Raw genomic sequence first — 16,253 nt, 5'->3', positions numbered from 1 at the left:
TGTATTTTAAATACGTAACGGCGGTACATGTATTCCGTTACTCCCCAACACTGTCCATAAGTTACTGCAACATGAACCTCTCCACTCGACCTCCCAGTAACAGCGACCACTTAGACTGTTGGTACACAGTAGCTGAGGCTGATCAAACCTAAAATCATGATCAGGATACAGCTGGTCTTCTTCCACATGTGTCACCTCCTTGTTGTTGTCAGTTTGAGGTTCTTGTGTGCTGTGTTTGGATCCAGCGTCAGATCAAAGAAATCTAAAAGGGCCAATAAGACACAGTGCATAAACACTTAACTCTAACAACTCATTAGCAAATTATTAATTAGAGCCAATGTGTAACAGTAAATGTGGACCTCATATTTTGTGGTCTGTAGCTTAAAAATTCAATAATGCAGGCAGTGTGATGATGAGTGTTAATGAGAAAAAAATAAATCTTAAAAAACAAAATTATCAACAATACTTATTTGAAAGGGAAGTGACTAAAGCTATAATTAAACAGGCTTTGTATTTACATTCACTTCACATGCATTAATAAATACAGCTAATAAATCAAAAACACACTTACATATTTTTAGACCTGGTCTTATCCACCGACCAACCAACTGTTTGCGGTAGCATGTATGCTGTCAAATTACCAGAACACAGCATTAGTTTAAAAAAATGGGTTAAGTGAGACAAGATGGATTTTTCCCAAGACACCAGTGCCAGTAAGTAACTTATGGAAAAAGACCTGCAGCTGAGGCCACTACAGTTGAATTTCTTCCTTCTCAGCTGACAATACTTGATTACAGAACTGGTACTTGGGTGCTGATAGTTGAGTTCCAGTTATTGATAATTCTACTTCATTGCAAATGTTGAATGTTAATAATACTGTTTAATTATAATACTATATTACTATTCAGATTCAACAAAATTGTTTATCAAAATTATAAAGTAAATCACTAAATCATTTTAAAATTATAAGTGACATTGAGCTTTTGTAACATCAAAAATACCATTTGTCATTTTCTTCATTCAGTTGTCTTATTGTCTAAATGTATATCAGTATGCTAGGCATGGACTTTAAAATACTTACCATGTAAATAAGTTCTGGCCAAATTCAATGTTTTAATGTGTGTTTTTTTAAAAAAAAGAAATTGATGCCATTGCTTAAATAACAGTTTATTGATTTGACAACAAAAAATTCATGAAATACATTGCAAATAAAACATCAGTTATTTTGTTCCAGCCAGCCTGAAGGATCTGTTTTTCTGTTCATTTTTCCAAACACAGGTATCTTGGCATATATATGTACAAAAATAAGTAGTCAGCCTTTTCTCTGATTGCATTGTGCACATCTGTATCCATGTATATTCTTTGCACTAGGTAGTCCCACACAACAAAGTCACACCACTGCATCCCACTGATGAGCAGTTGCCCCTGCACTTGCCAGTAATATGTGTGGCTCTTTTTTTAGTTTAGGGGTACCACGTTCCATTTGAACATATTTGCAGTCAATAAAGTTTTGTACATTGGGACATTTGAATTCAATGAGGCCAAACTGGGGGTATTCATTGGGGTCAAAAACAACACCATCAGGAGATGCAGCAAGCCAGGGGGCAATGGGGTGAATGACCAGACCACAGGGTGAGTAGTTAACATTCATTAGCCTACTATACTCTGGTGCTATTGCAGGCTCCATCTCAGTTCCTCTCCTCATGTCTGCTGTCTGCCTTGTTCCCTTCAATATACGCTCTGCTAGTGACTCGGCCGAGCTCTGGCCTCTGACATGACACACCTCCCGAAACCTAAAGGCAGTCACTCTGGGCCTGCGGAGCTGATGCCACTCAGACAAAGAGCTTTGCTCACATGTAGCTTCCTCTATTTTGTGAGCCATTTCCAGAGTTACAGACAAGTTTTTCAGATGCAGAAGCTCTTCTTCTGAGCACACAAACACACAATCTGATGGCAAGATGTCGTACCCCTCCAGAGGCAAGTGCGATGTTGGTGGTGCATCACGCTGTAGTGTGATGTACCGGGTTGTCAAAACCGGCTGCTGATATGACAGAAGACTGCCCCCCTGCACCAGCCCAAAGGCACTTTCCACAAGGGGCTTGTCAGGTCTCATGTTCATTGTGTCTCACAAGTGGCCTGTCCTCAATATTAAATTTTGCATATGCTTCCGTTATTCTGAACAAGCAGGGATCTGGTAACGGACCCACCATGCCTCTTTAGAAGCCACTCCTAAAGAAAACATCAATGACAATAATGTAAGGAAGAAGGTTGTTATACTGAACAACAACTAAACTAAAAGGTGTAAAACAGTGGTGCATAAGTTAGAGACTGGGATGTATATGTACATGACTGAGTAGGCCGTCTTCAGAAAGTGTAATGTTGTATGTAAATTAATACCTATTCTGACACATGTATGTATGAACAAATAGCAACATGCATTTGTAACACAGGAAACCAAATTTTACAAATCTAATTACCATACTCCAGTCTGGGCCATCCTATTTGGTACTGGCTTAGTGAAGATCATGGAGTTGATGGGTCCTGGTCTCACACCCTAACAGAAGACACATTTACTATGGATGGTGTTGCTGTTCATATGTAAACATGGACTAATTCAAAAACTTTAACCTCATTTAAATTACCACTGTCCGTGGCTTGTGCCATTGCTGTTCAGATTCCGTGCAGCTATGCACAGGGGGGACGACCGGCACTCTGAGTTGTGAGTAGTGTGCTGTTTGGAAGAGCAATGCCACTGTGTGATTGCACATAACAGCGCCTGCCACACAGGAGCACTGGCTATGTGTCAGTATCACCAGCGATGAATCCAGAAGCTTAATCTAAGAAGAAAGAACAAAAATTTAAAAATGTAACATCTTCGTGGAAGAGCCAAACAGGAACATAGTTCAGTGTTATGGTTACTGACCCCTACAGGCTTACCCTCCTGAATGCTTAGTGTTTCCTTCTCTCCCTATTAAAACAACTTAACTATCCTTGAAAACTGTAATAATTGTGTATATTTGCAGTATTAACTGTGATTGGTTCTGAGTCGTTCACCCACACAGCTGCCCACTTAACTGGACATACAGACTGTATTACTGGCAATCAGGTCAGTGGTTACCTTACAATATGCTGGAGAAAAAAAACAGCTTTATTTCCTCTTTTGTCCAGTTTCACATGTGGATCCTCCCTTAGAGCAAACAAAAGCTTCATTCCTGAGTCTCCTGGGTGATTATAGCTCAAGTCCAACTCTTTCAAATAGGAGGGATTGCAGTGCAGAGCTGTGGCCAGAGAGGTGAAGCCTGGTCCTGTGATCTGATAGCCTGACAACCTACAAACACACACAACACAATCATTGTAAGGAACTGCTTTGAATTTGATGATGTACCATGGTGGCCATTTAGAAGTTGCCCATCTTGGATACATCTTTTGTTTTTTTCAATAGGGAGAGGGCCATGTGACACATCAAACTCATTGGTAATGTCACAAGAAAAAACAATGGTGTGCTTGGTTTGGTTTCAAGGTAACTTTCAACATAACAAGTCCAGATGTCCATTTGGACTCTTCAAGGCCTTGTCCACAGCACTCTGGTAGAAATTTTGTACTAAAGACTCTCCAGTCTTCACTGATGCCATTTGTTCCTCTTCCAGCAGGTTGATACCAGAGTTGGCGAATGTCAGATGGACAAAACAGTAAAACTTGTCCTGGTATACTCCTCTCTCGTCTTTAAAAATCTGTGTGAACACTCCTGAGTACACTGAGGCTTCTCTGACCCACACTCTGTCAGGTCTGTTTCATAGAAGATCAGGTTTCCTTTCTGCAGCTGCTAAAAAGACAGTTTCCCCAGTGCTTCAATCATCTTCCTGCTCTCTAGAACTGTAGCAGTGATCCAGCAGAAGATTGGGATGTGACACATGATGTGGAGGCTTCGTGATGTCTTGATGTGAGAGATTATGGTGTTGGCCTCTTCCTTGTCTCTGTCTCTTCCTGAAGTACTCCTCTTTCTTTGGGTCAGTGAACCCTCTGACCTCTGTAACCATGTCTATATACTCAGCAGGGATCTGGTTGGCTGCTGCAGGTCGTGTGGTTATCCAGATGTGAGCAGAAGGAAGCAACTTTCCCCCGATGAGGTTTGTCAGCAGCACATCCACTGATGTGGACTCTGTAACATCAGTGAGGATCTCAGTGATGTGGAAGTTCAGAGGAAGTCGACACTCATCCAGACCATCAAAGATGAAGACAACTTTGAACTTTTTAAAGTTACAGATTCCTGCTTCTTTGATTTCAGTGAAGAAGTGATGAATAAGTCCCACTAAGCTGAACTTTCTATCCCTCAGTAAATTCAGCTCTCTGAATGGGAATGGAAACATGAACTGGATGTCCTGGTTGGTCTTGTCTTCATTCCAGTCCAAAGTGAACTTTTGTGTCAGGAATGTTTTCCCGATGCCAGCCACTCCTTTGGTCAGAACTGTTCTGATTGGTTTGTCTCTTTCAGTCAAAGCTTTAAAGATGTCTTCACACCTGATTGTTGTTTCTGGTCTGTTTGGTTTCCAGGAGAACATTTCAATCTGTCTGACCTCATGTTCAGTGTTGACCTCTCCAGTCCCTCCCTCTGTGATGTAGAGCTCTGTGTAGATCTCATTTAGAGTGGTTTGGGTTCCTGGTTTAGCAATCCCCTCAAAGACACACTGGAACTTCTTCTTTAGGTTACATTTAAATGTGTTCTCACAAAGTGGATCAGGATTTTCTACAGGGAAGAACCAGAAACATGGGTGTTATGATTATAGAAAATGTGACAATTTCACTCCTGTAAAGACTGAATTTATGAAGAGAAATCCTCTCACTGCTCTGCAGACAGTCAGCCAGCTCCTCCTGTTTCATTATTCTCAGGAAGTTAACTGCAAGTTTCAGAAATGCCTCTCTGCTGCTCCTTCTCTGCTTCTCTTCCTCACTGTCCAACACCTCCTCTTCATCCCTCTGACACTCTGAATAATCTGGATTCAGATCATTCTGCAGCTTCTTTAGTTCATTCTTCACAAAAGTAATAATGTTGTCTTCCAGCATCTGGAAAATAAATGACACAATCAAAATTAATGAAAATTCAGATCTTCATAGTAAAAACAAATTTTCACAGATTTGCTTAGTGTTTGTTTTCAATTTAACAAAAATTAAGTTTTAAATTTTATGCAAGTAACTTTTTAAAATAAAACTCCTACCAGACAACATTATCATTACTGGATAGTTTTTGCGGACTGTCAGTTTGGTTCTTATTCATATAAGAACATAGATTATTAACATTAATTTGCTTTTCTGAAAAAAAATGTGTTATATAAATACATATGTATTTTAAAAAAAGCCTGTTTTGATCCATCAATTTTAAGTAGTGTTATCTCCACACTACGCCTTTTATCCACAATATAAAAAATAAAGTGAAACTAATTCACTGTCTAATTATTTGTGGAATTTTGCCATTATTTTATGATGAATATTGGACTGTGCAACATAAAAACAATTTAAAAAGGAGGTTGGTGTACATGTACAAACCTTAAATACTGAGTCCAGATCAGTTTGATGCTGCAGACTCTCCTGATCAGCTCTGTGGAGACATCATGAAGACATTTGAAGCATTTAGCACATAAATACAAGCCACAGATTTCTTCTTCTACTGTTTCGTGATCATCTTAAATAAAACAAATACTACTGTGCTGTAGCAAACCTATTATGTTTATTTACAGACTTATTTATTTATTATTTGGAGTGTGTTCTTGTAATGACCATATTATGGATATGCCCTGCACATTGCATGAACATCAAGATTAAAGAGAATTTTATAAAAAGGGGAAAAAATAACAGATTTTGTGTTGAAGTGTTTTATTTAAAATGTTGCCCTTGTGTCTAAAAATACCAGCAGCAAGGAAGAGGAAAGGAAAAACAAGAATAACTTAAGTATGTTAAGAGAAATTGTTTATAATGGAAAGGATTCAGAACTCTGCATTTTAGGATTAGATCAAAGGAGGGCTTTTGATTCTGTTTCCCACTCTTATTTATGGAAAGTAATGAAAGCTTATAATTTTCCGGACCAATTTATTTCTATTATCCAATTGATTTATAAAAAGTCCCTAGTGCAAGTTAAGGTAAATGGAAAGCTCTCATCCCCTTTTAGTGCTGAGTGCGGGGTTAAACAAGGATGTCCTTTGAGTGCTGCGTTATATGTCCTTGCAATTAATCCCTTATTGAAAAGGATAAATGATGATAAACGGATCAAGGGATACGTCCTAGATAAATCCCTTAAAATCGCAGCTTTGGCGTATGCAGATGACGTGACGGTGATAATTAGAAACCAAAACGAACTGTCTTCAGTTATGGAGATATTACAACACTACGAACAGGCATCAGGTGCCAAACTGAACCAAGACAAAACTGAAGGGGTGTGGCTTGGACATCCGACCAGACAACCTAAAATGAAGATCTCTCTTTGTAGGGAGATTAAAATTCTGGGTATATGGATTGATAATACTGACTCTAGTTTACTAAATTGGAATAAGAAAGAAAATGAAATTAAAATGGAAATTATGAAATGGGAAAATAAAGATACAAATTATAAAACACGTATTAATATTGTAAAAACACACACAATTTCAAAACTTCTTTTCCTTGCCGCAATTTTTCCTCCCCCGAGAACAACTGTAATGAAAATAAGTAAGATGTGCATTAAATTTATCTGGGGATCCAATCGAGAAGTGACTAAGAGGAAATTTATGTACAAGAGTAGGAAGCACGGGGGTTTGGGAGCCCCAGACTTAGAGATTGTTTTGCGAATTCCTTTTATGAAAATTACTCAAAGCGCAATTTCTCGGGGTGCCCCGTGGGTTCGAGGGAAGGAGCAATTGTGGCAAAAGAAAAGGGGCAGGGCCAGAGCGGGTGTTCCATACCACAGACTTATGTTCGGTGACTTATCAAGTCAATGGGAACAATATAGTTTAAATTTTCTCCAAGACAATACGAAAAATATCTATAAAAAAATTAATGAAACCAAAAATGAAGGTGTAATTCAATATAAGTATGCAAATGAAGATGAAAACCTTTCAATAGTTAAAAATATACAAGACAAATTATTATCTGAAAGCATGAGAGACGTGGTGTGGCTCATCTCGCTCGGGCGCCTCCCTGTGAGGGCAGTGGTACAATGGAGTTGTTTTGTTACCACCATGAAATGCCCTATGAAAGGTTGTGATAAAGATGAGACCCTAGAACATCTTCTATTGGATTGTTATAGGACAACTGAGATCAGGCAGAAAATGACAGAAATTGGCTATGATGTGGATGTTAATATTAAAGCAGTTAAATATGGTTTGTTTAAAGAAAAAATGTGTGACGACAAAAGGAGACTCTTTTGGTTAGTAATGTGTGTAATAAACACACATATTTGGAAAACCCGTACCAAAGGAGTGTTAGAACAAAAGATGATAAGTAGTGATGTGGTGAGTAAACATATCATTACAGACCTTCGGAGAAGACGAACAATGGACCTGAAACTTGGGAAAGTTTTCCCCTGGAACGAATTAAAACTAAGTCTTGTGAGCGTTGTGTGGACTCAGATGCTAGATTTTCCCCCTTGTTTCTCCCTTTTGTATGTGCTCATGGTTTTGTATATGTAATTGTATGTGTATGTGCATTTTATATGTAAACTTGTTTACTTTAAATAAAGTTTTAAAAAAAAAAAAAAAAAAAAAAGAAAAACAAGAATAGACCAAACGCAAAGAGCTTTGGAGTTAATGAAAGTAGTTTTTATTTGAAGGTGGATTTCAGTCCCCGATTCTGTAAGATGACATGAATAAATGTACATTTCAAAGTAAATCAAGATGCATAAGCTACATTTCCCAGTACACAAAAAGTTAGGATGTTTGCTCAGAGAGAAGTGTGTGGCTCTTAAAAGAGCCTTTGTTGTTGGTGAAGCCGAGCGCTTTGCGTTTACTTGGCCTTGGCGGGCTTCTCGGTCTTCTTGGGCAGCAGCACAGCCTGGATGTTGGGCAGCACACCACCCTGAGCGATGGTGACTCCCCCCAGGAGCTTGTTGAGCTCCTCGTCGTTGCGCACAGCCAGCTGCAGGTGACGTGGGATGATACGAGTCTTCTTGTTGTCGCGGGCTGCGTTGCCAGCCAGCTCCAGGATCTCAGCGGTCAGGTACTCGAGCACAGCTGCCAGGTAAACGGGGGCGCCGGCTCCTACACGCTCGGCATAGTTGCCTTTGCGCAGCAGTCTGTGGACACGACCCACGGGGAACTGAAGCCCGGCACGGGATGAGCGGGTCTTGGCCTTAGCTCTGGCTTTGCCTCCGGTCTTTCCGCGCCCACTCATTTTGACAGGTTCTTTTCTTCGTAGTATCGAGACTGAGAGAAAATGTGGTCCGATCGGCTCAAAGCCTCGCTTATATTTCCGCAGAGCGCGCGCAGCTTCGTCACGCACCAATCGCAGAGAGGCTTGCGGCAGCGCGCAACATCAATGCACTTTTCTCCAATGAGCAGCACACACCGAGGCGGGGCGATGCTCCACGTGGAGCCCGTCACCAATCACGAGCCGGAGCGGCACCGCGTCACAGCCAGTCACACACTTTAAGAGCAGCGAGTCTCCTCTGTTCGCTACATTTTCTGCTCGTATCACAAGAAAAGAAAAGTGAGGAAGAATGGCAAGAACCAAGCAGACTGCTCGCAAGTCTACTGGCGGCAAAGCCCCCAGGAAGCAGCTGGCCACCAAGGCCGCCCGTAAGAGCGCCCCGGCCACCGGAGGCGTCAAGAAGCCCCACCGTTATAGGCCCGGTACCGTGGCTCTGCGCGAGATCCGCCGTTACCAGAAATCCACCGAGCTGCTGATCCGCAAGCTGCCCTTCCAGCGTCTGGTCCGCGAGATCGCTCAGGACTTCAAGACCGACCTGCGCTTCCAGAGCTCTGCTGTTATGGCTCTGCAGGAGGCCAGCGAGGCTTACCTGGTCGGACTCTTCGAGGATACCAACCTGTGCGCCATCCACGCCAAAAGGGTCACCATCATGCCCAAAGACATCCAGCTGGCTCGCCGCATCCGCGGAGAGAGAGCTTAAGCTGCACGCTCTCCTACAAACAACGGCTCTTTTCAGAGCCACCTCACTCACACCAAGAGCTCGCTCCTTTATTCTTTTTATTAGTATTCTTTTTAGAAAACAAGTTTTATGCTCACTTCAATCTTAATGCTGTTTCTATACCAGAAATTACAGTTTGCATCAACGTGGAATTCACTGACTTTATTTTCACAATTGCCTCACTATGGCCAATGTCATTGGCTGGGCCTTTCACGGACCTGTTTACGTCTTCATGCATTCTCAGTCATCCAGGAAAGTAAATCTCCAAAAAGTTGATTCTGTTCATAGATGTAAAACAAATATGCCAGCAGTTTATCTCACTTAACGAGAGGAGCAGGCATGTGTGTGGCCCCTTCACATAGTGGACATTGAGTTGTTGTGTGGGCAACAGTAGTCCATGTCTTTTGCTGTAACAGTAGTTCATGTTGAGAATAAAACATCCCAGCTCACTAACTTGATCGGGGCAATAGTGCCTAAAATGTTCCATCATTTTGCCGAGAGATCTTTTACTTTGTGGTCATCTTCGATGGACAAAAACCACCAGGTCATTCAGTGTTCCCTTAGTGCTAATGCATATAAGAGATGTTGGTGCACTATAACTGAACTAATGTTAAGTCCTTAAAGTCATATTCTTTTATTATCATGACTGTATTTCAAGCTTCCTTTTTTTTGGTATGATACCTGATTGATATGGAATATGGCTGAAGCAAACAAAAGTCTAAAATACTTACTCAGTCATTTGTTTAATGGTAATTTAACATTAAGTAATTCACATATAAAACTATGAATTGTAATTTTAAATGGTTTAAAAGCATGAAGAATAGCATATGTAGGCAAGTATATTTCTCCTCTTTTTAAAAAAAAATAAAAAAATAAATAATAATAATCAAGAAACAAAGACAAAAGCAGGGCAGGGTTTGGAGGTTGAATCATCCATCCCCACCAATGCCAAAACCAAATCTACGCCCTTGTCAGGATCATCCCCCACCACCTGCAGCTGGCCGTCCACAACGACGAAGAGCTGAACAAGCTGCTGGGCCGACAACATCCAGGCCAAGAAGAATGAGAAAGCTGAATAAAATCCAGCCACTTTCCTCAACCAACTAACAGCTCTTGTAAGAGCCACTCACCTCTGAGAGTACACTTGGTTAAAGTAATGACACTAAATCTTTGATCCATAGGTGTCAAACTCATGTTCACACTAGAACTGAAGTGGGACAGCCCTGTTAGTCTATCAGTATGTGCAACACATTTAGTTGTTTTAGTACATGAATAAAAATCTGAAATCTGTGAAGTTATTACCCAGACTTTTCTTTTTAAAAACTTGCTTTGAAACCAGAGATCTGTGTCGTAAGTGCATAAGATAAGATGACCTTGATTAGTCCCACAGGTGGGAAATTTGTTTCGTTACAGCAAAAGTGCAAAGTTATGTAGCAGAAATTAGAAAACACTGGTATGCAATAGAATACAAATGCTATATACAACTGAGTAAGAAAATAGAAAAGTACAACTTTGTCAGAAAAAAAGAATTGCACATATAGCAGTCTTATTGCACTTGTGTGGATGTGTGTGTTTGATCAGCTGCAAGTCTTTGTTGTAGAGTCTGACAGCAGTGGGGAGGAAAGACCTGAGTAATCTCTCTGTCCCACATCGTGGGTGCTGCAGCCTGCCACTAAAGGAGCTGCTCAGTGCTGTCAGAGTTTATGCTGTCAGAAGCGTAAACATTGTCTCATTGTTTGTTCCTTAAAGTACTTGCATTAAAACTTAAAAACAAGACAGCTGAACAGATTAAAGAGGTTCAGACTTATAATTGTAAATCACTACAAACTCTCATTTAGGTCTAAGATTCATTTAGACCGAAAGCGAACCACAGCTGTGAGCTACATGCAAACACTAGTGGTGTGGTGTATTTTCTGTCATTCTGATCCACTCCTTCAAAGGAGCTTTTTTTAAATTATTATTATTTATACCTGGACGCACGTCAACTAAATGTAGACAACCTGGCAAAACTTCTTGTTTGCGATGTGGGTCGTTTCATCACAGATCATTTACAGTTGCCTTTGATACTTTGTTTGCAGTTTAAACAGACGTTGCATTTCAAGTGCATAAAATCTGCGTACTAAAACATATGTTAGACAATGTTGCTTGTATGAAGGTTATGTCAGGATTGTGAGATCACATCAAAACTGTTATATTGATATGATTGGTGAAGATGATATTTCAGGCACACATCAGGAAGAGGTTTAAGAAGCTTCATTGGGTTTCAGCCACTCATGTCCACCTTTTACTAGATCAAAGGTGGGTTAGTTACCTAAAAAAAAAAAAAAAATTAAAAAAAAAAAAAAAGAATCTACTAAGCAAGCACTTCTGTTTCAAGCAGATTTATGGCAGGAAGACATTTACAAATAAACTGATGAATAAGTGAAATTTATTATTTTTCTTTTGTTTGGTCTATGACTGTTCAGTGAGTATTAATAAACAGTGGTATTGAATAGGCCTGTAACCTGTGAAGTTCAGTTTGTGGTCATGACAGTTATTGTAACGTTGTGGAGAAAAGCACGCATTACAGCTGAATCTTATAGCAAAACGGAGAGTCAATATAATTTTGTAGCGTCCCTCGACAGAAGATCAGCGTTCCGGTTACCGGTGTTTATTCAGAATAGTAACACGGGCTAATGTGGGCCGTAGCCAACGCCAACACAACGGGGGGAAAGTGCGCTCTACAGCAACAGCACAACCCCCGACATTCTTCTGTCTTCCGCCACACACAAACTACTCTAATCCCCGCCCCCGAACACTGTCAGCCAACCACACACCTGCTCTCCTCCAGACTGTCATTGGTAGCTGATGTGATTGACAGGCTAACCGGCCTCTCGACTACTGCACATTCAAGGACACTCGGTAAATCACCATGCTGCGGATGTGGTCCAACTATGCCGTAAGTAATTGGCAATTCTGAACACAATACACTGATAACACAACAGTCAACTGACTTGTAACCCAGTCCGTTACAATATGTAGGCAATGTCAGTCGGTGATAAGGGAACAAAACTCTCAAAGTGAAAGTGGGTGGCTCTTAAAAGAGCCGTTTGATGGATTAGGTCGAATGAGTTTAACCGCCAAAGCCGTACAGAGTGCGGCCCTGCCTCTTCAGAGCGTACACCACATCCATGGCGGTCACAGTCTTCCTCTTGGCGTGCTCAGTGTAGGTGACGGCATCACGGATGACGTTCTCCAGGAACACCTTGAGCACACCACGAGTCTCCTCGTAGATCAGGCCGGAGATACGCTTCACTCCGCCACGGCGAGCCAGACGACGGATAGCGGGTTTGGTGATACCCTGGATGTTATCACGGAGAACTTTACGGTGACGCTTGGCGCCTCCCTTGCCGAGTCCTTTGCCACCCTTGCCCCGTCCACTCATGGTTACAGTTTCTTCTTTGAACAAGCAAAGTCGAATGAAGTTTAACCCGACGGAGCCGTCTTATTATGTGTGCTCAGCGGACGTAAAGGAAAACAGCCGGGCGGCTCGGAGCTCAGTGGCTCCACCCTCTCTTCTATTCTCTATGTGGAAATCGTGTCTTTTTTTTAATGACAAATTAAGTCTAACCAAAGGGAGGCTCTCACCAAATTGCACCCACAATGCCCGAGTCGAGTTCATATTTTTATTTCACATAATTAATCAATTGAAACTAAAACCAAGTGTCCACATTAGTAACAAAAACCAGACACCCTCTTAACGTTTTACCCAGAGTCTAGTGTGACCTCTGTGTAGTGTCTTCTCTGGTCTGCATTCACAACAAAAAGGCAATGGTTAGAATGCTCTCTTTTTAATGTCGTGGGCAATCAGCACAAAATATCGCAGGAATCCTCCATTATTCTCAGGATTACATTTCCACTCGCAGTGTGATCGTATAGTGGTAAATTTATACAACCAAAATAGAAAAACTTCAACACCATTAACATTGCATGTTAAATTTCCCAAATGAAAGGAATATAGAAATATATTTTAAAGCTGTACATGAAACAATGTAAATTCTCTAAACAGTGTGGCACAGTCACATACCTGCATTCACAACAAAAAGGCAATGGTTAGAATGCTCTCTTTTTTATGTCGTGGGCAATCAGCACAAAATCTAAACGGGAAAGCAACAACAGGGTTAGCTAACTATGCTCCCATTTTGTTTCCTCTCCTCCCAATAAATAAATCTCACATAAACGTGCACTCAGTTCAACATAAAGACTGGAGAAATGACCCGCAACAAATGATGTATACACAACAAAATTAATCGGGTCTGTATTACTTTAACAGCCTGCGATATGATTTTTCCTCCACACGACATTTGCGCATCCCTTACCTCGCAGGAATCCTCCATTATTCTGAGGATTACCCAGAATCCTCTGCCCTTTGTGAATATTGCAGGGTGACTTTTTCAACAGTAGGTGGCGCCAATGTCCCATTTAGTGGGATTTAACTTCAAATCTATTTAACTATGTTACACTAGCATAACTTTTCAAGCTAAATTAAAATGTATTATTAATATTAAACATGAAACTAAAGGCTAAAAGTACAAAAACAAATCCCGTTTATTTATTGTATTTGTAAGCCTGTCCTTTACAGTCAGAATTGTAATGTGAAGCCAAATATTTGCTTCACCAGGGTGAGCACTATAAGCTCTTCTTCACATGTCATTTTATTTCTGAGAAATCTACAAGTGTATTTATTCAGTGTACAGTACAGCGATGGGGACAACCAGAGCTACTCCACCCGCAGTCACAGTCATGCTGTTCCTCATTTCCGCCAAAGGCCAGTAGATGGCGGTAGTTTTAGCCGCTCCTGTTTTCTTTTATATCTTCTTTTAAATGAGATGTAAATTTAGGAGTCCATCAAGCAACCCTTCAGATTAATTTCCTAACAGCAAAAGTGAGTGGAAGAGTTAAGTCTTTTGTTCACAATGACATAGCTGACAGGCACTTTTGACTTTTTGTACACAGTTAATTTTGTAAAGCCCCTCGCATTGCATTCATAATCAAGTTTACTGATTGACTGTCCCGCAGTGTTGTTTTGTGTATTTCTGTTTCATCCACTTTAATAAAGTGTCCTGTGTTAAAGTAACTGTGAGTTGTGGATTCACTTAATGAATGCCTAAGTTGGGCTTTAATCGGCCTTAGACTTACTGATGTAACGGGTGTAGAGCCAGAGAGCAGCACGGCTCCTCCCGAAAACCCTCAGTGTCTATATGCATTTAAAATTGAGGGTAGGGCACCAGCGCCAGAGGTGGATTGGAATACACCAACCATCCAAGGGCACCAGGTATCTATACTTTTGTTGTTAAAATATTACATCTTAACCAAGTACTGTATGCTTTCTATATTTTTGCAGTGTATCACACACACAAAAAAGACAATATACTGTACCAAATATTGTCAAAAAAGTAAGAAATCTTTTGGGGTGCTTTAATTCATTTTGGGCTAAAACACCCCTGAACTCAACACAAGATTTCTCCATGAACCATGATGATAGTTAAATCCAGAAAGTAATCTTTGTTTTTATATAGCAGTGAGCCTGAGAGGAGGTTTTAAAATCAGCTAAGTGAAACACAAACCTGGTCTCTGGCTCATTTGACACACCTCATAAAAAGTTTGCACTCACACATATTTGTGTCCTGGATAAATAAGAAGTGCCAGGGCGCAAATCCCTGTGTGGAGCCAGTCAAGGAGCAGGCCTGATCAAACAGGACTGAAAAACCACAACGTTTTGACTTCTGTTAGTGGAAAAGATGCTCAGGAACAGACTAGAATTCTTGGAACTGAGTTTAATGCACTGAATCATATGAAAAACAAGAAAGTAGATACACATAACAGCAAGACAACACATAATAAAGCAAGCAAAGCAAACCCCAGGATGTAGAGCCGTAAGCACAGACAGCAGAGCCACTCAGAGACAGTTAGAAAGAGAAGAGCCCCGGTCTCCTCTTTATAGGGGCCAGTAACCCCGCCCCTGCTGCTGGGTAACTTCCCATTTGTTCTCCAACATCTCCGTTATAATGTTACTGTTTTTTAAGAGACAAGTTTTGGCTGTGCGTGAAAGACGTTGAGTGTGTATTGGGGGGGGGGGGGGGGGGGGGGGGGGGGAGTTATTCACACTCTTAGAAAGGATGTGTTAAAAAATGACACAAAAAATGTGTTGTTACACTATTAACACATTTTGTGTAAATTTTAACATAACATGTGTAAGAAAATGTGTAAACATTGAAAAAATGTGTAAAACGCTTAACACACTTGATGTGTTGCACAGTTTAACACATTTTGTGTGTTATTTTCAGAATCTAACAACAGGACCTAAAATTAGAAGCTCAGTAATTTGATGCTAGCCCTGTGTTTAGTGAAATAAATTGTAGATTAACAATGTATTATAACTATATTAACTGAATAAATAAAATGTTTAGTTATTGTTTGTTTTCCTTAATCCTTTCCTCATTACTTTCAACAAATAAAACATTTTATAATGTAATGTGGACCAAGGTGTGTATGGTGTACTAAAATTCTGAAAGAGGATTAATTTTTTATTTCTCAATATGTATGGCATACCAATTAATGGCCATGGCTATACAATCCGGTTGTTCAGTGATGACGCGACGAATCCTACTTCCGGGTCTAAAGTAGTCTGCGTTTAATATGGCTTTTGTGTTGTTAACATGTTTAATGTTATGTATTTTCTTCTATTTGATCTCAAAAAGCTCCTAAAACAGTCAGCGACCACTGTTGACCTCCCTCGGCTTTTATTACCGCTAATCATTTATTTAAGCTCAGTTTTTAAAACCTTACGATGTAACTACAGCCCAGCCCATGCAGCAGTATATGAATGACTAACCTCGTATTGTGGATGGATTATCTCAGTTGTTCTCCTGGCTGAAGTTTGGTCCTTTTACAGCATCCTGCCATGCGATTACATTTGTTCCTGACCACCGAGAACACTCACATTAACTTTTATCGAGTGGAAAAAAAGTTAGCTTGTTTATATTATGCTAACATAGCTGTGTCGCTAGCGGTCACGTAGCACATCATTATATACCAGCTAGCCCAACTTCAGTAACCCTACAAACGTCACTGCTGTTTAGTTTTCTGTCTTCATTTATGCTGG

The 16,253-nt window shown here is 40.5% G+C and overlaps 4 protein-coding genes across 4 annotated transcripts; 1 reads left to right on the top strand and 3 right to left on the bottom strand.

The window, feature by feature from the left end:
- Nucleotides 1-2,161: 2,161 nt before the first annotated feature.
- On the bottom strand, nucleotides 2,162-13,222 carry LOC146579451 (protein NLRC3-like). The gene is made up of 6 exons (XM_085269314.1): nucleotides 13,176-13,222; nucleotides 5,542-5,593; nucleotides 4,842-5,061; nucleotides 3,119-4,744; nucleotides 2,478-2,837; nucleotides 2,162-2,229 (listed from the first exon to the last, which is right to left on the bottom strand). Exons 3-4 carry the CDS (start codon nucleotides 5,059-5,061, stop codon nucleotides 3,849-3,851), a joined length of 1,116 nt encoding a protein of 371 aa, XP_085125440.1. The 5' UTR covers nucleotides 5,542-5,593; nucleotides 13,176-13,222; the 3' UTR covers nucleotides 2,162-2,229; nucleotides 2,478-2,837; nucleotides 3,119-3,848.
- LOC146579454 (histone H2A-like) lies at nucleotides 7,570-8,396 on the bottom strand. Its single transcript, XM_085269376.1, has one exon. It carries the CDS (start codon nucleotides 8,353-8,355, stop codon nucleotides 7,969-7,971), a length of 387 nt encoding a protein of 128 aa, XP_085125502.1. The 5' UTR covers nucleotides 8,356-8,396; the 3' UTR covers nucleotides 7,570-7,968.
- On the top strand, nucleotides 8,628-9,620 carry LOC146579453 (histone H3). Its single transcript, XM_085269373.1, has one exon. It carries the CDS (start codon nucleotides 8,681-8,683, stop codon nucleotides 9,089-9,091), a length of 411 nt encoding a protein of 136 aa, XP_085125499.1. The 5' UTR covers nucleotides 8,628-8,680; the 3' UTR covers nucleotides 9,092-9,620.
- Nucleotides 11,085-12,589, bottom strand: LOC146579452 (histone H4). The gene has a single exon (XM_085269383.1). The coding sequence runs from the start codon at nucleotides 12,531-12,533 to the stop codon at nucleotides 12,222-12,224; it is 312 nt and encodes a 103-aa protein (XP_085125509.1). The 5' UTR covers nucleotides 12,534-12,589; the 3' UTR covers nucleotides 11,085-12,221.
- Nucleotides 13,223-16,253: the final 3,031 nt, after the last annotated feature.

Source organism: Mchenga conophoros, linkage group LG3, assembly GCF_057382185.1.
Source record: "Mchenga conophoros isolate Kocher_MC1m ecotype Shallow Benthic linkage group LG3, M_conophoros_male_GT1.1, whole genome shotgun sequence".
NCBI lineage: Eukaryota > Metazoa > Chordata > Actinopteri > Cichliformes > Cichlidae > Mchenga > Mchenga conophoros.
Note: the sequence above shows the minus strand (reverse complement) of the source record. Positions and strands in the feature narration are given on the sequence as shown.